The 26,360-nt window shown below is 34.1% G+C and overlaps 1 protein-coding gene across 2 annotated transcripts in view; it reads right to left on the bottom strand.

The window, feature by feature from the left end:
- Positions 1-131: 131 nt before the first annotated feature.
- Positions 132-26,360, bottom strand: part of LOC108736523 (laccase-5) — an 88,578-nt gene continuing 62,349 nt past the window's right edge. Inside the window, exons 2-10 of one of the 2 annotated variants that reach the window (XM_025974006.1) lie at positions 23,978-24,326; positions 14,668-14,952; positions 14,367-14,599; positions 12,739-12,984; positions 8,819-9,003; positions 3,907-4,102; positions 3,289-3,501; positions 2,977-3,207; positions 132-781 (exon numbers count right to left, since the gene is read on the bottom strand). In XM_025974006.1, coding sequence (XP_025829791.1) covers positions 621-781; positions 2,977-3,207; positions 3,289-3,501; positions 3,907-4,102; positions 8,819-9,003; positions 12,739-12,984; positions 14,367-14,599; positions 14,668-14,952; positions 23,978-24,326 — 2,099 coding nt within the window. In that variant the 3' untranslated portion in view covers positions 132-620. Of the gene's footprint in view, positions 782-2,976; positions 3,208-3,288; positions 3,502-3,906; positions 4,103-5,284; positions 6,799-6,865; positions 7,079-7,844; positions 8,041-8,818; positions 9,004-12,738; positions 12,985-14,366; positions 14,600-14,667; positions 14,953-23,977; positions 24,327-26,360 lie in introns of those variants that run through there. The other variant, XM_018468978.2, reaches the window with a different exon arrangement.

Raw genomic sequence — 26,360 nt, 5'->3', positions numbered from 1 at the left:
ATAAAATTTACGGTTTTAAAGAGGTATGAAAAAATATTGTATAATTTTAAATAAGTGCAGTAAATTACGTAATAGGACAAAACTATAAACCAGTAAACATTATGAAATCACANCCAAAAGATCTTTGCAGCAAGTTACGATGTTTATAAAACAGTTTATGGTGATTAATACGTTAAATAAATAAATTCAGGAACTAACATGCTAAAAGAAGAAAAGAAAACATCAAAAAAGTTAAAATTGACATTTTGAAATCTCAAAGAGGCCACTGACTTATCCTCTTATAAATCTACTCTATTCTGGCACAGGCGTTTGTAAAATTAAATAGTGTTCGTAATAAATTGATGTAGATAATATTGTGCCTATGTACGGTATCTTATCACTGTTAATTAGGCAATAATCACGAAAAAACGAATTAACAAATTAAATAAGATGAAAGTGATAATAATGAACATTCTCCTGAGATGTTCTGGATTTGCATTTTATCTAGTATGATAATCTCACAACGATACGCACATCCAATAAGCCGAAGTATTTACGGCACTGTTTTGTTTTCTTTGAACTAATAACTTAGGTCATTGTTGCATATGTACACTGGTTCCTTTAATTATTGTAAGGTACTGCTACCACGTATCTGAGATTGGTGTTATAGGCAGAATGTGGTTACCACATTTGGGGAAGGTGGGTGGCACGGGTGGTAGATCCTTTTGAGTACCAATGTGAATGATTAGGTTCATTCCAATGGCTATGTGGAAAAGGAAGTGACAATGGAAAAGCCACCAACCTAAAACAATTATCACAAATTTTATTAACATATTTTTCAACCATCCACACTTCTCTAGTCCCACAATGGAACTCGTTCTGATTGATGTTGCAGATTAAACTATATATACGTAGTTTATTATTAGGTTTATTAATAAAATTTACGGTTTTAAAGAGGTATGAAAAAATATTGTATAATTTTAAATAAGTGCAGTAAATTACGTAATAGGACAAAACTATAAACCAGTAAACATTATGAAATCACAACTGGAATTTCGATAAACCATCTTATAAAAATTATTCAACTATTGATCTGGATTTGCTACATCTTTAGTAAGAAACGTTCTGGGATTTTGTAATAACCAAACCGCAGATCAAGACTCGGACCGTAGCAATCCTAGTGTTGGTCTTAGTCTTCATATTTTCCATCGGACTTGTTCGTGCTCTTAATAAGAAGAGAGGAAAAAAAGAGCACAATTTCATTAAAATAATTAATAAGAAAGTTTCCATTTGTCTAAAACAACACTCACGTATAGTCCTAACAATTCTGAATTAACAAAAAAAAAATGGAAATTATTTTACAATTGGCTAGTTTATGCTGGCATGCTGTCTCAGTTACAATCAGTAGTCACTTCGCGTTACTTAAACTACTGTTACTACTACGAACAATTTTTTTTTCCTTTTTTCCTGTAGCAAAAGATCTCTTTTACTAGACTTTACAGTTAAAATCAGTTTTTAGACAAAACGCGTTTTTCCGAAGCAAGTCAAGTTAAAAATGTTCCGATCGAAGTTAAAGTTCATCATAAAAATGTTTCTTAATAATGTTCCTTTTTTAAATTATTATAATTGTGTTCTGTTGACTGGTTTGAATATATTTTTTACTTTTAATTAATATTGTCACCTTGGCTACTACTTTATGTCGATGTACCTTAAAACGTTCCTTTATGTAAGATTATTATTTTTACTAAGTACATGACTGTGTCCTGGATCCTTTTATTAAATATTTTTAAAATTATATCTTGTTTTCAATCCCAAATTAGTTTCTCTAGTGCTAGTTTTAACTAAAGCCTGGAGTGACAACTAACTTCAAATATATCAGTAGTAAATTCCAGTTTTGACTAGGTATTTCTAATTTTACAAAGGCATTTAGTAAAAACTAGTTCTAACTAGGGACAACGCGTTCTATCCAAAAACGGGTTTTAACTGTAACATAACAAACAACCCAAGAAACTCTCGAAATTCTTTTGTTACGCGGTCATGCTTGGTGGGCATGCAGATTTTACGGCCATACTATACTTCGTTCAGTTTCTCTAGCGATGCAATCTTTAGTTTCACGCAAAGTACAAAAGAACTCATCACTATACCAGAAAAGAAATACGGTCTAATCGATGTGTTGATTTCGTCGCATACCCGACTAGAAATTTCGGTTCGTTTTTTGTTTAAGGTCCATATTAGGTCAACTGAATTCCTTACTCGTTCCGAATAAGGCAAACGAAGAAAGCCCTGGTTAGAAAAACAACGCAATTAAGGGATTATTTCGGGCAAAGAAATTAGTAAACAAATAAACTTTACACTTTTGTGATATTAGCAAAAATATTTGAATTTTCACCATTTTCAAGTTTAAATCAAATCTGAACCACGATCGCTTTGATATTAGTGCTAACTGCTGAATTAACGAATCCGATTCTTTGCTAAATTAATTTTGTAATAAAAGTAGAAAATCAAACATTAATGTTTTTTGGGCTAGATATGCGTGCATTTGTATATCGTTTTATTGGTTCTAAGTTGTCAATAATTAAGGAGGGGCTAATGAATTGGAAATTAGACTTAAGAAAAAAGACTATTTTGTGAAATAATACTTTTTTTATAAATTTCTTTAATTGTTACATACATATATATATATACAAAGTTANGTCGGAGCTGTCTGCGACGCGCTGATGAGATCCAAAAAGATCGAAATCGCGATCCGCGTCTGGCAGTTTCGACAGAATACAGACCACTTCGAATTATTTTATGTGAAAATTAATTTTCAATATTTTAACCGCTATAAACTACCTCAGGTTATTGATGGAAAATTGGTTGCTGTTGTCAAACCCTCGCATATCTATTTTCAAATTAAGTTTTGGTATTAACCACTATTAAAAGCCAAAGTGTTTCATTTATAATAGGTTACAAAACTTCGATAACACGAATCGCTGTATAGCGTCAGTTACTCACCTGGATTGTTAGCTCTAAATCTAAACACCACGTAACCGTTGTTTGGAACAGCTATGGTGTCTTTCGATGGAGGTAAATGGAATTGCCTGTGCAAGAGACCTTTCCTATCCAAGTCCAGAGCGTGTTTCAGATTGATCTTTTTGATATTTTGATCGGGAGACCGCCCAATACCAAGTACATGGAATGAATGGCCATGTAAATGGAAGGGGTGACTCAAATTAGGCGATTGTACTAAAAGCAAAACAATTTTAAATATAAATTACCTCCTTTCTGAAATATTTCTCTTTTAGAAAATATTTAAGTTAGTAATACCTTCATCAACAAGAACCACTTCTACTACAGCATTTAAGGGAATATCTATGGTGTGTGTGCAATAACAATTGGGACCGCAGTCTGCAGGCCTATTATCACCATTGCAGAATTGTTCTGGTGGAAGGTCATCCAATTGTGAAAGAGGTGGTGCAGGAGGTGAAATGTAGGATATTTCATCAATTAAGCTAATAACGTGGTCACCTCCAAGAGCAGCTGCAATCAATATCATTGATGTAATACCATCAATTAAAATGGTAAATCGATTGTTTATCAATGTTGAAAATCTTCAATACAGTCTTGAAAAGCATAGCCAAAAGGGTTTTGCCAGCATAATTCAAAACAGGAATGTTCCATTTATTTTCTGTACGGAAGTCAATAAGAAATAGGCTAGATAGGTTGATAGGACACCTTCTCAGGCATGAAGGTCTAATCAGAGACATATTAAAGGCAGAAACAGGAGTTAGGAGGGGTAAAGGTAGTCCTAGATTAGATTACTATTTCAAACGGGAAATGAGAAGGTTAACTTAGGATAGAAAAGAGTGGAGGTGATGATGACCTTATGATGATGAAGGGAATTATTGTGGTAAGTACCTACTTTTGAAGAGACTATTATCTCACCTAAGAATATGTGGTATGTGTTAGGTTGAAATAACTGCTCAGGAGTGTAAGTGAAGAATCTGAATGGCAAGAATATTTTTATATCAGGCCTCTCCTCTAGGATTCCAGGATCCACCTTTTTGGCATTGCTCAGTTGACTCACACAGATAGCCTCCTTACGGGGTTTATTGCAAATTGCGTCTAACGGATTAAGAACCTGTAGCAAAAATGGTTAGTTTCTTTTGAAGTTGTTTCAATTTCTTATAGGTACCTACCTACCTATCTACATAAGACCCATATATGTTACCCGAGATAAAAATGTTCAGTCTCTCAGAGTCTCTGAAAGCAAGACTCGAGTCTCTGTCTCTCATCGAGTCTCTCTGGTGTCGCTAAGAGAGACTGTCAAAAAAACTGTTTAGCGTTTCTGAACGAAAGACTCGAGTCGCTCATAGAGAAATTTTCATTTCGTATCTAGTCTCTGAACGAGAGATTCGAATCTCTAAACGAGAGACTCGAATCTTTGAATTAACAATTTTATCGTTCGAGTCTCTCATACAAAGACTGTAAGAGATCCATAAAAACACCTAGGCAATAACTGAGAGACTGTGGAAGACCGTGAGACGCTGAAAGACTGGGGAGAGACTGAAAATTTTTGTCTAGGGTATGCATAAAATGTTTGGTACTACTGCATTTACACAGCACAATAGGCGTTTATTTACAGTAGCAATTTGACCTTAAGCTTGAGGGCAGTGCTGAATTTACACTAGGAGCACAAGGGCTAGTGCCCAGGGTGGAAAATTCCCAGGGGCGGCAATATTCGGGACGCTATCAAGAATGTTTAAAAATAGTGTGCATTTATCTGAAAAACCGTTAACTTTACAGGTCATTCCTCAAGTTTTTCGTTATTTTCGACCTGCTCAAATCACTTAAAAACATATATACATTTGCATGTAATTAAGCTCTTACAGCCAAAAATCCGTATACATAAATATACATATATATACCTGATATGACTAATACAAATTTCAAGAAATAATTAAGTGTACCACTTCTTAAACAATAATAAATACTAAATAATTTTTCTTATTAGGTAAGGAAAATATTTTATTATTTCAATATTTCTCCACCTTTTTTATTTTATTTATTGAGATTTTAATTTCAATATCTGTCTGAAATACATAATTTCATTTATACTTTAATCCGGCCCTGACGACCTTCAGCCACTTATCTAATTCACATTTAACCCTAGTAAAGCTTAAATTTTTATTTACATTTGTGTGCAAGTGTATAAGTACATGTACATGTGTATTATACACAATTGTATTTTGGCGTTTTATTATGTACATAGAAGTAATACGTATATAGCCTGAAAAAGCAAGCAGGTAAAGAAATAAAGCAGTCTGTATTCCATAATATTTAATGTTGCTAACTGTCATGTACAATTGTTTATATAAAATTGGTACACCAGCTAACACACGTCTATTTACAGTTACATTAATTACGTACAAATTACGCTGCATATGATACACAAAATTAAAATTAGAATAGAAAAATAAGAGAGCTGTTTTATAATTACATATCTCTGATGATACGTCGATTTTATTTTCTAATAAGTCAAAAAATGCGTCCGTTTTTCCTTGAGCGACTTTTGTCTACGTCTAACTAGCATCAATTTAAGCAGGTAACATTAGCATTTCTTTGATTGAGTTGTAGGAGAGATTACTGCTAACCTTACAAAAATACTGTAATCGTAAGTCTTTATATGGGGGGGGGGGACTATGAGGAAATGGGAGAAGGAACAAACTAACTCAGAGTTGTCACAGATGATATTGCTGCTAAAATAATTTTATTTCATTTAAATTAAAAATTCAAACCGTATTACGTCAATTTAATTTACATTTGTAACAGAAAATTAAAGAAAAAAGTAACGAAATCGATGGTAGTCAGTTCTTAAATAATAATAATAATTATTATTATAATAATGTACATGGTTTTACAAGCAGGATGTGTATAAATACAATTATTTACAAGAGTGAAGAATAATTGTAAACATTTACCTTTCATGATGTACAGCAATTATATGATGGTGCAGTGATAAAGAAATTCGTTTTAATAGCTACGTTAAACTTACCTTAAAATGGCGTCAGAAAGTGACAAAACTTTTGCATAATCGTCGCTACGAAAAGAAATTGAAAACAGAAAAAGAAATGTAAATATATGATTAAGCTAGGAATAAATGGAAAGTAAGTTACGAACTTGTTAACGTAAGTAATAATACTGATTACAAGTATTTTTTGAAAATAAAATGGCGTTAGTTAAATTTTGAAATGGCAAGAGAAATAAAGACGAAATTTGGCAAAAGATACTGAAGGACGATCAGTGACAAATATATAAATAAATACGTTTTGTTTTCATTTTAAACATAATCCCCAGTATCTGGTGTTACCAAGTTTCAGCCTTAACCCGGCTGAAATAAGCGATAAATAACAATTAACTTGAATTAAATAACAAAACGTTTGAGCTAAGGTACTCTACTAGGATCGAGAGAAATTTCCGGTAAATGGTCCATACATCTGGGGAAACCTGGAGGAACAGGGGGCAAATCGCCAAGGGTGCCCACTTGTAGAATCAAATTCATGCCAATAGCTATATGGAACAAAAAGTGACAATGGAACAACCAGAAACCAGGATTGTTTGCCCTGAACCTCAAAACTACATATCCATTGTTTGGTACAGCAATTGTGTCTTTGCCAGGTGGAAGGTTGAAGTGACGGTCCAATAGACCCTGTCTATCCAGATCGAGGGCATGTTTGAGGTTGATTTTTACGCTTCTATCAGGTGATCTACCCATTCCAATTATATTGAAGGCGTAACCGTGTAAATGGAAAGGATGGCTAAGATTTGGTGATTGAACTGAAAACGTAAAACATCGCGTTTAATATCCAACTTTAAAAACATATTCCAATTAATAAATAGATACCTTCATCGACCAAAACGACCTCTACGATGGCATTGAGTGGAATGTCGATCTTATGAGTGCACATACAATTAGGTCCACAGTCTGCTGGTCTGTTGTCACCATTGCAAAACTGTTCGGGGTTAATGTCATCGTATTGGGAAAGTGGTGGAGAGGGTGGCGCCATATACGAAATTTCATCGATTAAACTTATGACGTGATCTCCATTTGGAGCAACTGTAAAACAGAAAGTTTTCTAAATCAAAATTTAAATCTTACGTAAGAGAAACAATCAGTGCTATTATGTAATTGGAAAATAAATGTGATACAATATGTTGCATTAGTCATGTCAAAACCATAAACAAAAATACACTTTAGGAGTCTTTCAGAGTCTTTCAGCGTCTCTGAGAGCGTCTCTCACAGCCTTTCACAATCTCTCAGTTATTGCTTAGGTGTTTTTATGGATCTCTCAGTCTCTGTGTGAGAGACTCGAACGAAAAAATTGTTAATTCAGCGATTCGAGAGAGACAACAGATTAAAACTGAAAAATTGAGAGACTCGAGTCTCTCACAGAAAGACTGGGACCTCTGAAATATGTTCAACTTAGAAAATGTTAACCAGTCTCTCGTTCAGAGATTCGAGTCTCTCGTTCAGAGACGCTAAACAGTTTTTTAGCAGTCTCTCGACAGTCTTTTTCAGCGACACCAGAGAGACTCGACGAGAGACGAAGACTCGAGTCTCGCTTTTAGGGACTCTGAGAGACTGAAAATTTTTATCTCGGGAACACTTTGAAATAATATTTGAAATGGAGATTAAAGAATTATCCTAAGGGCCATGATAGTTTGAACAAATTTAAGAAATCTTCACAGTTGAAGAAAAGGCTGTTTAGGTTGTTGTTTGATGAGTGACCGAAGTACTGAATTTAATGTTTTGGAATGACTAATGAAACATCTTGTACCTGTATCATATGAATAATTATGGTAATAAAAAAATGGGTCCGTACCTAAATGTCTGTTGTATGTGTTTGGTGCAAACAGATCTTCAGGAGTATATATATGGAACCGGAAAGGCAAGAAAATCTTGACATCTGGCCTTTCTTGCAAAATTCCTGGGTCAATGTTCAAAGCGTTTTTCAGTTGATTAACACAAATTGCGTCGGTTCTAGCCTCATTACATCTTGCGTCGAGTGGATTTAAAACCTAGTTAAGGTTCAGTTGAAATATACAAGGTCTTATACTATTACAAAATTATCAATGGACCTACCGTTTACTAGCTGGTTGACTCAATAAAAGTTTTTGAAATGTATTTACAAAATTTACATTGCATATTTATATTTGTATAGTATATGTATGTATCTACAAATGTACAATTATTGGAAGAGATAACAGAAGAAGAAATCGTTTTTAGTTTCTGTTTTTTATAAATTATTTTAATTTGTTGATTTTTAAATTTCTAAGATAATTTCGTTTAAATTTCTAAATCGGGTTGTAATTTTATCAAATAACTGGTCATAATAAACAAAAGTAAACTATGAAACAGAGGGCACCTTATAGGGCCAAAAAGTGACCTATTTTGTTTATTTTAATTATTAGTTACCAGTTATTTGATATCTTCTTTTATTCTGTATTTTCTAGCAATTAATCCGTAACTTTTCAAACAATTTTTGAAAACATTTATGACACATTAAAAATAATTTATAACAGCATGATTTCTTCTTTCAGTGGATATCATCTGATAGTATATTTACAACAATATATTGTAGCCAAAATGAAATGATGATACCTGCACAATAGCAAAACGTAACTTCTTAGGCTCTGTACAATTTTTTTTACCTTGCTTAAGCTTATTTTGAAGTGTTTGCCTGTATAGTTTTTATAGACACATAAATATGTGGAGTAATTTATGTATGTACATATTTGCATTGTCAGAATTTGAGAATCATTTGATTGCTATATACAAGCGACAATAATAACTTACCACTCCTTGGGGAAGACCGATATCATAAGTGGGAGCAGCAGTGCTTGGTTGGTATGGCCCTCTGGCATACCGCAAGATGGCAAGCTGCTGAACTCTTCGAATACCGCATTCACCAAGCCCTCTAAGCTGAATCCAATAAGCGTCGATGTTTTGATCAGCATTGATGACAAAGTCATAACGCTCACCTAAATTATTTAACGCAATATTTACTCAAAATGAAAAAATTCTCTCATTGTGTTTTTGTTAATAAATTAAAAAATATTGAATCGTCTCTATAATGTTTTCATAAAATGTAGGCAATGAAACAATGGCTTCTATGTCAACAGATTTTGAGAAAAGCAGATTTGTCTATTGCCGGAATTGTGTTCGAATTATTTGAATATTTATATATTTGAATATCTACAATATAAATGTTTAAAAAGAATTATTTGAAATACAAATGTTACGATATCCAAAACTTCAAGGGGTTAAAAGTTTCTTTAATTTTTAAAAAACCACACCGACGTTTCGTCTTTGATGTAAGATTATTTCAAGGTAGGTCTTTGAAGTTGGTACAGGTCGACCGACGAATCTTAAGCCGAAAGATGCGCACAAGGTGGGAAAAAGAGCGAAAAGGAGTAAAAACTGATCGATACGCTTCTCAGCCCGTTCTCAGGTTATGTACAATCAAAGGAATAAGTAAATCTGATTTCAATGCCGTCTACGGTATTGGTACTAATGATTTGCTGTCCATATTGCACTGATTCTACGCAGACTATACACGATGATCACTACTCTACAAGTGTGTTCCAAAATATAATTCAGCGGACTGGCCCGTGCTGATGACGTCATAAATCGACGCCATACTGTTGATTCGTTCCGAAATGTACTGGCCAGTGCGTTGACGTCATATTGAGAATAGCGTTTGTGCTCGTTTACAACAATTTTGCTCAAAAAGTTTCTTACAATAAAAAAATCCTCAAAGTTTGATGCACACACGCCCGTTTGATATACCACTACGTCACATTTGTCACACCAGTACTATATGGTGGCACACCAGCACAATATGGCGTCGATTCGTGACGTCATCAGCATTGACCAGTATGCTAGGTTATATTTCGGAACACACCCTACAACGTTGTTGATACGAAGTGAGTTTAAATCTAGTTGCGGCTACAGATTCGTTAGTCGATCTGTACCTATATATACAATTAATTTGATGGTGTGGTTTGTGGTCAAGATACACATTATTCACAATTAGATAGATAGATTGTAACACACAATTATAGATATAAAGTAATAAATATAAAAAATAATCAACAATCACTTCACAAACAAATCTGTCGAGAACATCTGTTAACTCAAATTGAATTTTTGTGTTTAGCATAATAGGAACTCTTAAAAGTTTATTCACGTCAATTGAACTGTCAAATAACGTTGCAATTTGTGTTAAGTAGACCGAATAATGTGTTGAAGTCATTAATAATACATGAGATGTTGCTGGCAAAATTTGACTTTATTCCGGCAGTGAAGAAGGTGTATGACTAGACCACATGGAATAAATTCGTGGTTTCTAGTGTTAAGACACGGTAGCATTTGTTTCGGCATTTGAACATTTGTTGTGACATGTAAATTAAAAAGCATATTTCAACAGTTGAGATGCGTAACGAGGACAATCATATGACAGATATCCGTTCTATTTCCGTTAGAAAATTATAAGACGGACATCGTTCATTCATTCTATGAGTTTTTCAATTTATTGAAGAAGTAAGACCCACAATTAAGTACATTTTAAAAGATAACAATTTTCCGCGAACATGTTTTTTACACTTTTACTGATTTAGTTCATTACTCATATATTTTGCAATCAACTCCAGAATTAGTAGAGCAAGCTGCGACTTACTTATTAGAGTGCAATTATACGAAAACAAGCAGATATGACTTCGTGGGAAAATATTGTTTAAAGTTGTAACACCTTCCACAGGTGCTAGAATATGACGTTAAGTAACTGAGAATGCGACAAAAAAACTTTGAACGGATATATTTGTAATACGATTCTTTTGCAATAAACCACAAAAAGATCGGAATATTTTTATTTTCAGCCTTGAATATGTCTTAATTTGAACTTGAATAGCCCATGAAAGTATACTTTCAATTGCGTACAAAAATTGTACCTATTACCTATATTTAATATTCCTAATATAGATTTCGAACAACAGGGCTACATTTACTATTAATTCAGGTATTTCATGGTCATTTTAATTGTTACTTGTCAGGGAATAATTCGTAGTTAAGAAAAAAAAAGAGACTCACAGTTTTTAAACCAACTATTCAATCAACTAAGTACAATAAACGGAGAAAAAAACTATTCACAGAAACAAATAACCATGAAAATCGTTGCCATATCCTCATTTATGGTTATATATACATAAGTACTTCACCATACTTTCACTTGTACATAAAATAGCACAGAAAAATATCATCAATAGTCCATGCAAATTAACATTAATTACTCTTGAGCGTATCGAAAATCTTTTGAACACTTTTCAGATCTTAAGTGAAGATAGGACTTAAGTTTGAACATTTTTACCACTGAAGTTTAGGACTGAATGCTTTACAAAGTTCAAATGTTAGTTTCGTCATATTACAAGTTTGAAATAAATGTCTTTTAAGTCCATATAGGAAAAGGATAAATTTCTTATTACAATTTGCTTTGTTAGCAGGTACCTACATACGTAACTGTATTCAAATGTGCATCATGTAATAATGAAATTTAATAGCAGAAATAGGATCTAACGTGTGTGTGAATAAAAAATTTCTTGCATGAATTAAATAGTATCTGCCATGAACATAATAGAAGGTTAAACATCCTAATAAATAGGCTTGTGAATAATCATTTGCATAATAATTAGAGTTTAATGAAGTAAAAAAGGAAAAAGATTGAAATCTCTTCTTTCGCACGAAAGGATTTCTTAATGCACAACTGCATGCATTTCCAAGCCTATGTGACTGAGTAAACTGAATTCAATTATTATAAAATTATTACTTTGCAAAAATTATTGCTGCATAATTAAGAATGTGTTACGTATACAATATTCCTTTATAAATAATAAAACATTTTTATAAAGAAAGTAAGACAGGGATCAGTGATAACCTGATACATTCTTTAGACTTGTCCAAAACAATTTGCAACATTACAATTTTCTATGTTTAATAAGTATAAACCGTTCGTGAATACTGTCTCTAGAAAATTGTTACTTATTCTGGGATTCAATAAAGTTCGAAAAGGGTCTACTCTCCTTGACAAGGACAGCAAGGATATCGACTTGTCGAAATGAGTCCACGGCGTAGCTACTACGTAATAATCACGCAACTAAACAAAACAAAAACGTTCTTGGTGGTAATCAGTTTTCTGTCAAATGCGCCAAATGTGGATCGTGATTTCGACTTTATTGGATCTCGTTAGCACCCCACATTTCCGACAGAACACAGACTGACATACTGATCACAAAGAACTTTTTGTTCTGCTTAGTTACGTGCTTATCACATAGTAACTATGCTGTGGGTTCAATTCGAAAAGTCGATATCTACACAAGGACCTTATTGAATATTATTAAATCCGATAATAAGAAACAGATGGCGTTGACGTACTGTCTATACTTATTCATCGAACGCTGTTTTACGCCAGCCAGGTGATCGCCAATTGCGATCTACTTCCGGCAATTTCGACAGCATACCGGTCGCTAAGAACTGTTTCTTGGTTAAATACGACAAGTTACTTAGATTTGCGATATCTTAATTTAAATTTATAGATGCCAGTTTCCTGTTAAAGCAAACAATGGTTACGTTTGTAGAGTTTCTAACCAATTCAAATTTCAAAGTGGAAAAGTGAGTAATGATAAAGAACAATAAAGATATAAACGCATAATTTACACACTTACCGGAAAATGATATAATGGTGTTAACTTGTACGGGATGTACAGGTTCTCCATCAGTTGCAATAAGTGTCAAATCGTGTCCTTCAATTGTCAATTGAACAGGACATACTGTAGCTAACGACGTTATTGTTCTGAATCGGTAGCGTCTTCCTGGGGTCACCGTGAATACTTCTAATGGTGTATTGGTTTGGAAACCGGTGTTGGGATCTCTAAATTGACCTTTTCCATTGATAAGTAAACTTTCGGGATCTGTAAAAGAAACATCAGTTAATAATTTTGTTGCATCTCAATCGTTGTAAAATAAAATTACGTACAGAGGTGCGTAACCTGATAGTTAAAAAATTCCAACCATGCTTGAGAATTATTTTTAATTAAAAGTTAATTATTAATTGAACCAGTGCTACAATATATGAATTAATAGAAATAATGAGAGCAATCAGGGTAGTAAGGAATAATTTGTAAACTGAAACTACCCCCAACGTTTCGTCTCTTGGTATGAGATGTTATTAAGGGAGGCTTTTTAATTACACAGCAATGTAATTTACAAAAAATTCGGCGAGCAAAACATCATACAAAGAAGAGACAACGATAACACACAGTATAATCAAAAAAATAAATACCTGCGACAAAAAGTTAAAAAGTTACATTAAGCAGTCACTGTATGATGTGCAAATAAAGAAATAATTAGTAGGTTAAAAGATTACAATCAGGCGCGTGGTGACAATTAGCACAATTAATGATAAATAAAATACAAAAAAGTTATGACTTTTTTATTTTAATTGTCACCACGCAGTTATTTTTAATCTTTTAATTTTTATAAATCATTGTTTTATTTATACATCGTGCTATGTCTACCTAATGTTAGCATTTTTTTTTTTAATCGTTTGGTAGTCTTCTCTTAAGATGCATCCTTTTGTTCGTTAATTACATTATTAAACTGAAATGCCTATCTTGATATCTAATGTCTCATTCCAAGTGACGAAACGTTGCGAGCGGATAAAATCAATAAATTATTACCTTATTCCTTATTGCTTTGTTTTATTTCTATTATGGTTAATCACCAAAATAAATGTTGAAATCAATTATTACTGATAAAAGTGGAGAAGCATTTTGTTTAGTTTAGTTTAGTTGGATTTGATTATTATGATATCCCTAGACAAAAATTTTCAGTCTCTCCAGTCTCTCAGAATCTTTCAGCGTCTCTGAGAGCGTCTCTCACAGTCTTTCACAGTCTCTCAGTTACTGCCTAAGTGTTTTTATGGATCTCTCACAGTTTCTGTATGAGAGACTCGAACGGTAAAATTGTTAATTCAGAAATGCGAGTCTCTCGTTCAGAGACTGGATACGAAATAAGGATTTCTCTATGAGCGACTCGACACTCGTTCAGAGACACTAAACAGTTTTTTTGACAGTCTCTCAACAGTCTCTCTCAGCGACACCAGAGAGACGGAGACTCGAGTCTCGCTTTCAGTGACTCTGAGAGACTGAACATTTTTACCTCGGGATCTTATGCAGTTTCTCCACAACTTTGAACTTTTCACGCATGTATGACTAATAAAAGACTATTACAATTTTCGAAAGTTGAATTGTTTAGAAAAGTGATTTATATTTCAACAATTTAATTAGATTACCTTGTCCAACATTAACTGCCAATCTTCCTGGGAACCTTTCTGCGGCATCTTCGTGCATCCAATCACTCAAAACAATCACGTGTGTTGTTAAATCGTAGTCATAAAGGTGACTGTTGGGATCTTTAGATGGAGCTTGACGAACGACAATGCTTCCGTAGAGACCATCTAACTTCTGAAGACCCGTGTGAGAGTGCCAGAAGTGGGTGCCTGCATTAGCCGCAATCCACTGATATCTACAAATAAAAATATTAAATGTCATTTGAATATTACCTATTTAAATACCATTGGGATGTAAATCTACCTAAATGTGTTTCCTTGCTGAATTGGACATTGCGTTACGAAAGGTACTCCATCGTAGTATTGAGTTCCTCTCTGCCAGAGTCCGTGCCAATGGATAGTCACTTCCATACCTTCCATATGATTTTCCACATCTACGACAACTTTGTCTCCTTCGCAAACTTGTATACTAGGGCCGGGAATCATTCTATTTGCAGTCAGAATACCTCGTTCAACACCATCGGCCAAGACACATTGACATGATGACCATACGGTATTCGTAGCATTTGGTGTACATACTTGGCAAGCCCTGAAAAAAAATGAAATCATTTGAATTTCTATTGTACGTCTTGTTTTACTTCATTCTTATTAAATTAAACAGTATATAGCGCCATTCTGTGATGTCAAATTACCTTTCCGTTAAGGGGTCAAAAGTAGTGTAATTATACCTGTTACAAACCGACTTATTTAGGGTAAACCTACCAAATCTTTGATTTGCTCATAGCAAACTGTGAACATTCATAAAGTGGAAGGCGAATTGGAAAAAAAAAAACTTTTGGGTGTTTCATTCCCACCAGCCAGTAATGCTGGTGGGCGGGCATTCCCTCCGGACTATGCCGGAAGGTAGGGCGGAAGGCCCTCTTCAGCCTACTTTCAGGCATCGTGGGAATGGGTGGGTGGTGGTTCGGGTGAGAAAGATGAGACGGACGAAATGAAGACAGAAGAGAGTGAAAGATTATCTGTGGAATATTATTGCCCCAGCATTTGCCTAAGTGATCCAAGGAAACCACGGAAAAACTTGGACCAAGGCAGACGGACCCGGAATGTAATTCCTCTCTTTTGTTTCATAATATTACCAGAAAAAATGACCGTTCGACTAAATTCACCGGAGAAATGTTGTAGTTACTTTCATTTAACACCCCCTACAACCCCGAGACGATACAGAATATTTTTTAGGTAATTACCAAAGCCGGATTGTTTAAAATGACGTTGGGTTAGGTTAGGCTACTATGGGGTGGAGTAGAGTAAGGAAGAGAACGTAGGGAAAGGTGGAATAGTACATTTAACGTTCTTCCTATGACAAAACTGATTTATTGTAAGGGTAAAGCTGTTTGTGTTGATAGATAAAAGGTTTCGCAGTGGTTGTGTTGGAGTTTCCTTGCTCTAATGGAGCTGTTTAAGGAAATTTGATTTCATGATTTTTATTATCATGTATTATAGCATTTTTCTTTAATGATGGTACATTTTACAAGTCATGCACGTATGATTATTACTGCGTTCTGCGTTAAGGTGGAGTTAGCGTGGTTATTGTAGTTGATCTTCGAGTAAACGCACTTCCTTGCTGTCACTGTTGCAGCAAGGAAACATTTTTCAAATCAAGTTAGTCACAAATTGCACTTGCTAATATAAATGCAAGTTTCTTGTTCGTTCACATGTAGACATTCGAAAGTAAAACCTTTATCTAATAGCTATCATTGCGTCGCCGTCCGAGTGTTAGTTACGACGAATATATCGGTCTACAGAACTGGTTTCCACAACTGTTTTAACAATTAACCGCTTTCATAAATATAAATTCGTTCTCAACAGACATTCTTAATGTTATTCCTTAGCATTAATTGAATACTATTTATTTGGTCAAATTGCTTTCGGTAGCACACATTTTGAAACGAGAGAGCATTGTAATCGTACTCGTAAAAGCTGCAGTAACATAACATTGTAAGAAAAGCAATAAGACAACTGAACGTAGACTTGAATAAAGATTTTATAATATCAACTGTTTTTGTTTTGATTAATTCATATTCTTTACATTAAATGTTTAATATATTCAAATAAAATAATTCGAAGTGGTCTGTATTCTGTCGAAACTACCAGATGCGGATCGCGATTTCGATCTTTTTGGATTTCATCAGCGCGTCGCAGACAGCTCCGACAGAACACAGACCAACTTTTACCTGCTGTCTTAACAGCGCGTTTTAGAAAATACTACAAATGGCGCGGTAAACGCCATCTGTAGTGCGATGTTACATTTTAGGATTCCGTCTGCGACGCGCTGATGAGATCCAAAAAGATCGAAATCGCGATCCGCGTCTGGCAGTTTCGACAGAATACAGACCACTTCGAATTATTTTATTCGATTATGGTAACGTGCCTATCACGTTGAGGTTGGCTACGCCGGGATTCGTTTCAGCATGTAGATATCCATATTTTTAAATGGACCTTGTTGGAGCATACGTAATCCTAAAATGTAGCATCGTACTACAGATGGCGTTTACCACGTCATTTGTAGTATTTTCTAAGATATTCAAGTTTTTTTTTTATGAAAAGAGGGTTTCTGTTAAATTTTTAATAGTTACTGTTCTTTTTGTCATTTCCCATTTTAATCGTTATCTTTATTATTAGTTGCCATAGCCATTAGATTTTTTTAACCTTTGGGAGCATTTTCCGCTTCTAAAAGACTATGTATAGCTAACGTGAAACAGTAACAGGGATTACGGATATTACTTTCCACTTCCTCGTCACAAAAACGCCAGGAAGAATTGGTAGTTGTTTTAATTTAGAAAAAGTGATTCGTATCAAATAGCATACACACGAACTGCCTGTGTGCTTGAAATTCATCCATTTCTTTTATGTTATTTTACCTAATCGTAAGTAAAATTAAGGCATCGCATCAATCTGCAGTTCGTATGAACAACTAACGTAGACGGCCGGGCCATTCCGGACTATGCAAGGGGGTAGGGCGGATAGCCTTTTGTTAAGAACCGTAGAAATTGGTGGATGAGTGAATCTACCAGCATTTGCCTAATGAAATGCATGGACCAGGGAAGATGAACCCGAACAGCCTCCTTTTAGGAATCGTGGAAATGGGTGAGAAATAGGGGGCGGACGAAATGAAGATAGAAGAAAAGGAAGGGTTATCGATGGAATATTACTACCCCAGCATTTGCCGAAGTGATCCAAGGAAACCACAGAAAAACCTGTACCAAAAGGCAGACGGACTCGGAATCCGACGTCCTCCCAAAACTAAGCAATGGTCTAAACCTCTAGGTCATGCCGTTCTGTCGAGAGCATTCTACTAACCACCGCTGATTGTAGAAGTTTAATGAAAATAGTGCTCTTTCTATATTTTTGGGGTTTCTCGACCATCAAATGACCGTCTGTAAGAAAAACATGTATTCGTATGGCGCCTACACGTAGACAGTGTAACCAGTGAATGGTCTGGCACTCTTTCAAATATTTGATTTGCCTTTGATTTGTCTTAAAAATACTGAAATTAAAACTATAAAAATACACTTTATGTCATTAAAGACAACAGATTTCTACTCAAGCTGATGGTTATTGCACTAGGGTCAAGCTTTAGTTTTATTTGACCGTTATTTGACAAAAGTTGCATTTTATTGTGTTAATCTAATGGTTATGACAGCGAAAGAAAGCACTTTCCCAGGAAATGCAAAATCATTTTACCGTTTAGTTGATGGATTTGTTACTGGTGGTATCATAAGGTTGTAAGCATAAGCGTTTTCTGATGGGTGTTAATAAAATGAAAGTAAAGTGACAGAAAAATAAGACAAAGGAAATTTACGCGAAACGGTAACAATAATTTATTGCAGAGTATCAGCTGTTTTTTACCGGAACAAACGATTAACTACGTTGCACTCCTATTTGTCTTATTGACATTCATCCGCTGAAAGAAAGCGCAGTCAATTATTATTTCACCCAGCTTTTATTATTTGTACTAGAGCAGACTTTCTCTCTAAGAGTTAAGAGTAATTACTTATTTAATTAATATCAGGTGCAGACGTTATGTAAACTCACATGCTACTTGTCAGCCAGTTTACCGTACAGTTTTGATTTTAGAAAGGGTTACACTTCCTCTCCTACGCCGCACGCAAGAATTTATTATTAATTTTAAGGTATACGTATATATTACGTTCCTATCTAAAAAAAATATAAATGCAGAATATTTATCACTGACTTCTGACCAAATATTACTACACATAAAACTGATGAAGAGGAATATGTTTAGTACCAATTGGTGCAACATTTTTAAATACTATAAAAAAAGGAACGAATATCAACCCTTATTTTTAGTATTTTTTTTACAATCCTAACTAATATTATAAATGGGAATGTGTGTGTGTTATTTGCTACCATTCAACCAATCATCATGAAATTTTGTACACACATCGTCAGGAGTACAGAAAAGGATAAAGGGTGTCTTTTATCCAGAAAAAAAATTGTTCCCGAGAGGAAGAAAAATTAATTTTCTGTGGTCATTGAAGATCTTTGACATGTATTTAGGACATCAACCGAGCGAAGCAGTGGGTAAAACTTAGTTCTTCATAATTAAATCTCATCAGTTAATGTATTATGATGATGTAATAAAAAGGGGTAATAAATGTGAGGGGATGAAGCAATAAGAAGGGTAATAAAATCGAAGAAGATGTTGAGGCTGGAAGAAAGGGTTGTCAGGAAGGAAGTATGGAGGAAAGTGGTAATAGAAATAGGGATAGAACGTAGATATGACGGAGAGAGAGAGAAAGCTTTGAAGAGATTAAAAATCAATTAGGAGCAGGTCGAGCGAAGGAATAAATATAGAAGAATTGATGAAGAACAGATGAAGGGAAATTATAAGAGGAGAGGATTTAAGACAAATAGGGGAGCCAGGATATGAGGTGGGGTTGAGGGAGATTTTGTACATTTCACAGTACCTACAATTACTGTTTTGCAACCTAGAATGACGAGAGAAAGAAAGAAAGAAATCAATTGCAAAGCAGTCGTAAATCTATATGAATGTAATCATAAAAATAACTTAAAGTTGACGAAGATATACAACACCTGCTAGAGCCTAAATATTTATTGTAATCGAAAGGTAGAACTAAGAATAAGATATTGATCTTCTATTTGCAGATCCTTGTAGCTTTAGAATTGGCTATGTAATGAAATACTTATACACTGCAGTATTGAAACGTATTTAATTAAATATAATATAGCATTTACGAATAGTATTTACTATGCTTTCATTCTTTCCAAAAATTAAACTTATTTTTTTTTAAATTAACGAGACTTAATTTTATCTTGTTATTGATCAGATAGAGCTTTAGTATTAATTTTGCAAAGCAACATATGGTTTCGATCTTACATTTTTATAAAACGCTTTTCGTTTTTTGACTAAATGTTAGTAGACAGACTACCTTAAATTGCTGAACATTACAGAATGTTTAGATAGTCTAACTAATCCTTTTCAGTCAAAACAAGCAGAATATAACCCAAAATGGTTCCCTGATTTGTCTTGTCTGGTGCGTAAAATCAAAGTAAATATTTGAGTTACAAAAAAATTGATAAATATTTTTGCATTGTAGTTTTATGCTTTCATATATCCATATTCATTTTAAGCAAAAAGAAAGTAGGTACCAACTTTGATTGAATTAAAAACTGACGTTTGCTTAAGTGTCCCTAATTCTTAGGCAAATGTGTTTTTTATTTGTTAAATGACTCCTTTCGATAGTTACCAGTCAAGTGAAGTTGGCTCATGCCAAAAGCATTTAAAATTCTTTTAAAAAGTAATGGTACTTTGGTATTTCGTTGGGTTATGCAAACTTAGCTTTAAGGAGGATGAGTTAATTTGTAAAAATAATATCTGTGTGTGTTTAGTATTAGGTACTTTTACCATTGGTCCCTACAGGATATTCTTTCCTAATAGGATTGTTGTTTTTCATCAATTCTGACGTTCCAGTTTCATCCGTTATTAATGAATGAATACAATCTAATTGTTTTTTTTTCTAGAAACTACACAGGAATATAATTAACTTTTCAATTTAGTCGGCGAAATTGGTTCACACATGAGGCATTCGAAAAATTGATCGAATCAGTTTTAGTTGAAGGGAATTCTGTGATGCTGTCTACTGATGACTGAATCGTTTAATTTAAAGATCCTTTTTAATTTTGCTTGTGGCAAAGTATAGATGAGCAAAAACAACGCTTTTCCTGTGTGTATCTACGGTACACTAACGCATTTCCCATTCATTTTCGCGCTCATTTTCTTTTATACCAAAATCCACAATTAAAATTTTTGGGGTCTCAAATCAATAATTCAATATAAACAAACAGGTACATGAAAGATTACAATTTTATCTGTCAACTGAGGCTAATTGAAGCGGATGTGGTTGTCACTTCGACTACACTATTTTATGCGACTTCTTCGCTAATTGTTAACTGATTAATAATTCTTTTTTTTTTATTTTATGTCATATTCCAATTTACATTTGAATAAAATATTCCACCTCCAAGGGTGAAAAATTAGAAGATATTAAAACAAAGCTTCGAGAAATTAATGCGATGTCTTTATTTCGATCAGATCTTATTAACTTTTTAATTTGTGCTCATAGGCAAAGTATTAAAGTTGGCTTTTATACGTCACTATATCTAGATTATTTTATTCCATTGTAATATAAGGCAGTAGAACGAAAATAACCCGTCGTAACTCGCGATCTCTCAATAGTTTTACGATATCTATCCTCATTAATATACTAAAACACTTACGCTCCAAGCACAGTATAGTATTCCAGAGTAAAGTGATAGTAGCAAATTTTCGGTGGCTCTCCCTCTCTACAAGCTCTAGCGCATTCTTCAGGTGCCGACAGCAGTGGATTTCTCCTCAGTTCTGCTGTCGCTGATGATCGAAAATCTAAATGCCTATGACTAAATCCTCCTTTAATATTAAGCGGACTAGCACCAGGGGTGAATTTCACCGACCCTCTGCCGGGGCTAAGACCTGGATGGGTTTGTACCAGACCATGGGTTGACGAGAACAAGTCCGGTGTATCAAGAAGGTCAGGTGGATTCAGAGCATCTTGTTGCCACCATGATGCTGCTGTGTTTTGATCTGTAACTGTAAAAAATATTTCACAATAAATACTTTGCTAAAAAATATAACAAACGTTTTAAGTTTATGTATTACCCTAGATAAAAATGATAAGTCTCTCTCCAGTCACTCAGAGTCTTTCAGCGTCTCTGAGAGCGTCTCTCACAGTCTTTCGCAGTCTCTCAGTTATTGCCTAAGTGTTTTTATGGATCTCTCACAGTTTCTGTATGAGAGACTCGAACGATAAAATTGTTAATTCAGAGATTCGAGTCTCTCACAGAGAGACTGAATGAATAAAACTGAAAAATTGAGAGACTCGAGCTTCTCGTAGAAAGTCTGGGATCTCTGAAATATGTTGAACTTGAAATTTTAACCATGTCTCTCGTTCAGAGATTCGAGTCTCTCGTTGAGATATTCGAGTCTCTCGTTCAGAGACTAGATACGAAATAAGGATCTCTCTATGAGCGACTCGAGTCTCTCGTTCAGAGACGCTAAACAGTTTTTTTGACAGTCTCTCGACAGTCTCTCTTAGCGACACCAGAGAGATTCGATGAGAGACGGAAACTCGAGTTTCGCTTTCAGAGACTCTGAGAGACTGCACATTTTTATCTCGGGAGGTTTCTCGCTTATCCAAGCATTGGTATCTCTGACATCGCTTAACATGACAGTAGATGCAATCTAAATTTATGAATATTTTCCTTATTTAGTCTTCAACAATGAATGTAGAATTAGAAATTCGATTCTTTAAATTTCTGTTAGGATTAAGTTCAATATAAAAATTAAAATTGAAAATTAGTCCAACCATATAACTCAGTGTATAAAACATGAAACGTTATGTGACTGAATATTCTACACCTTATGATACGTAACGTTCAATAGCCTCAATAATAATTTACTAAAAGGTGAAATATGTGGTCAAATTATTGGTTTACATATATATATATACATATATTGTAATAAGTGTGTGCATGTATGTACGTTTATACGCATGTATTATAACGTGAAAGTGTGAATTCAAAAGAGATTTATAAAAATGACATCATTCAATCATTTTTATAAAAGCTTCTCATTCTGTACCTAAATTAATTCAATTTTCAAACTTTCTACTTTTTGCTCTCTTGCTCTGCTATTTCCAGACGACCCACGGATAACTATCTCCCATTACGCAATTCACTTGTCCATTCATTCCTTTTTCAGCGTGACCCACAACTTGTACAACACATGTAAGAAAGATATAATTTGCCATTACCGTTTATTTAGACTCATTTCGTATATAGTGAAATCTATGAATATCTACTCAATATGCGTCAAGTAGGCGGAACGAGCAAGTAAATCGACACGCTTAGTACCAACATATGTATGTATATACAGAGGGTACATGTACTATTTTATAACATGGGATTTCTTTATGGAAGAAGTTTATGACATTTCATCCACACACTATCGCTATCTTAGTCATGCACTGTATATCTCATTCGGAATTCCTTTACTACCTACCACTTTCAGTTATTTCTTTATTTGGTTTCAGGTACCCACCTATGTAAACCAAGACAAGTATAAATAATGCTTAATTGCTCATTAAATAAAAGAAATGTAGGAATTTAATAGAGAACACCCTACAATGCAAAACTTTCTAAATGTAAGTTCCTTTTTTACACAATAAAGTTTTGTTTAGGATATGTTACCTAATGTAACGCCAATGTATCCTTATATTTTACTTTTTTGAACATGCTATACCTTTCAACCTTAGTAGTAGCTCCTTTTCATGTCAATAAAGTCACTGAAGCCGTCAAGGATAATACTCTCAAATTATTGTAATAGTGACAACCTTATGCATAACACGTAGGTACATACGGTATTGTTCAACCCTCGAAAAATATGTTAGAGAGCATGAAAAATAAATTTATAAAATAAAATTAAGAATGTCCCTACGGTACACTAACGCATTTCCCATTCATTTTCGCGCTCATTTTCTTTTATACCAAAATCCACAATTAAAATTTTTGGGGTCTCAAATCAATAATTCAATATAAACAAACAGGTACATGAAAGATTACAATTTTATCTGTCAACTGAGGCTAATTGAAGCGGATGTGGTTGTCACTTCGACTACACTATTTTATGCGACTTCTTCGCTAATTGTTAACTGATTAATAATTCTTTTTTTTTTATTTTATGTCATATTCCAATTTACATTTGAATAAAATATTCCACCTCCAAGGGTGAAAAATTAGAAGATATTAAAACAAAGCTTCGAGAAATTAATGCGATGTCTTTATTTCGATCAGATCTTATTAACTTTTTAATTTGTGCTCATAGGCAAAGTATTAAAGTTGGCTTTTATACGTCACTATATCTAGATTATTTTATTCCATTGTAATATAAGGCAGTAGAACGAAAATAACCCGTCGTAACTCGCGATCTCTCAATAGTTTTACGATATCTATCCTCATTAATATACTAAAACACTTACGCTCCAAGCACAGTATAGTATTCCAGAGTAAAGTGATAGTAGCAAATTTTCGGTGGCTCTCCCTCTCTACAAGCTCTAGCGCATTCTTCAGGTGCCGACAGCAGTGGATTTCTCCTCAGTTCTGCTGTCGCTGATGATCGAAAATCTAAATGCCTATGACTAAATCCTCCTTTAATATTAAGCGGACTAGCACCAGGGGTGAATTTCACCGACCCTCTGCCGGGGCTAAGACCTGGATGGGTTTGTACCAGACCATGGGTTGACGAGAACAAGTCCGGTGTATCAAGAAGGTCAGGTGGATTCAGAGCATCTTGTTGCCACCATGATGCTGCTGTGTTTTGATCTGTAACTGTAAAAAATATTTCACAATAAATACTTTGCTAAAAAATATAACAAACGTTTTAAGTTTATGTATTACCCTAGATAAAAATGATAAGTCTCTCTCCAGTCACTCAGAGTCTTTCAGCGTCTCTGAGAGCGTCTCTCACAGTCTTTCGCAGTCTCTCAGTTATTGCCTAAGTGTTTTTATGGATCTCTCACAGTTTCTGTATGAGAGACTCGAACGATAAAATTGTTAATTCAGAGATTCGAGTCTCTCACAGAGAGACTGAATGAATAAAACTGAAANGGTGATCCAAGGAAACCACAGAAAAACTTGGACCAAGGCAGACGGACCCGGAATCTAACCGGCGTCCTCCCGAATGCTAAGCAATGGTCTAAACCTCTAGTTTTACATATAAGGATTTTGTGGATAGGGCTTCGTAAATTACAGTCTCTCTGCGTGACTCTTATTTAATTAAACATATTTTTCACAAAGATATCGTAACTTTTAATGTAAGGAATGAAAAACTGAAAATAATACCGCGATAGCTATCTATAATAATATCTATAATTTTGGACTGTAACTGTTGGACGGGGAATCCTAACTCCGTTCAGTTTCCCTATGAACAAATTATGTAGTTAAGGGTATGAATCTACAGAAAAATATACTTTTAATAATAATAAAAGATTGTGCATTAACTATACTCATTTTTAGATTTTAGCACAAAATCAAAGTATATTTTCATACTGGAAAGGATGAGGACGTGAAATTCAAGAGTAGGTAGGTATTTACCTCTTCAGGAAATTTTTGTTTATACGATATAGTGTCCTCAGTTTTTTTTTTGTTAATACAGTGGATTTCATTTAATACGACCTTGGTTATAGCGACCATTTTGCTATAGCGACGTTAAATCTAAGACCCTTGAATTTAAAGCATACTTTAGTACAAAATTCATGTGGCTTAGCGACTTCGGTTGTAACGCCGAGTTCGGGTTAATTAATGAATCGTTTGTAACAAATTCGTTTGTTTATAGATATTATCCAGGTAGATGTGTACGTTAAAATGGTTCAGTTACAAAATGATATTCTGAATAGCAACTGTGTTAAGTAAACTTTTGAATAAGTATGACTTCTAGATGAACATTCACTGTTCAAAAGAAGGCGGAAATCGTTTCAAAATTGAAAAATGATGAAAACTATACATGCGTATCTGTATCTCTTTACGTCTGCCTGTAACGACTTCCGGATGTAACGACGAAATTACAGTGGTCCCTTCGTCGTCGTTATACGCGAAATCCACTGTATTAACTTAAAAAAGAACCCTTTTACACTGTCTGGCTTTTATTCTACCCTTCAAAAGAATATATGAACAAACGTTTAATTGTTTCAAATTACACTTTAAAAACTTAATAACATGCAATACTAAGTTTCAATAAATATTAATTCACAACAGCTATTTTCGCGTAAATTTCTTTTTAGGTGGAGAAAGAAAAATGGCTTTTCAAATTTATGTGTAACTTATTTAGAATAACAGATAAAACAAAAAAATTCTCACATTCTGATTTTTGAAGTGTTACTAAAGTAACAATAACAGCGAAAACAATGCAAGGTTAAAATTGTATGTAATAGTTGCAAAGCAGACACGTCATCGTGCAATGTATCACAAATAGAAACAGCTTATAAAAAAAATAGTTCAACGGATATTAAATTGCAATTAGTAATACGCAATTAAACAATAACAGAACTATTTACCGTAACCTTTTAACTGCATGGTGTTATGTAAAATTAACTAACTGAAGTTCAAGTAAAAATGAGTGCAATTACGAGAACGTTTTTTGACTCTACGCTCGCTTTTAGCATCGTTTTGACATGGTAGAAATTTAATTATTAACTTATCGTAATCAAGAGATAGGTATAGATTTTTTTGAAAAATTATAAGATATAATTATTATATTTTCTTTCTAGGCTCTTTAACTTGATGCGCAATATGATTGACAATTAAGCATGAAAGTAATTAAATAATCAGAACATACTTTTTTCTTTGCTGCAAGCATAAGTAATT

This window comes from Agrilus planipennis, unplaced genomic scaffold (assembly GCF_000699045.2).
Source record: "Agrilus planipennis isolate EAB-ADULT unplaced genomic scaffold, Apla_2.0 scaffold130, whole genome shotgun sequence".
NCBI classification, from domain to species: Eukaryota; Metazoa; Arthropoda; class Insecta; order Coleoptera; family Buprestidae; genus Agrilus; species Agrilus planipennis.
Note: the sequence above shows the minus strand (reverse complement) of the source record. Positions and strands in the feature narration are given on the sequence as shown.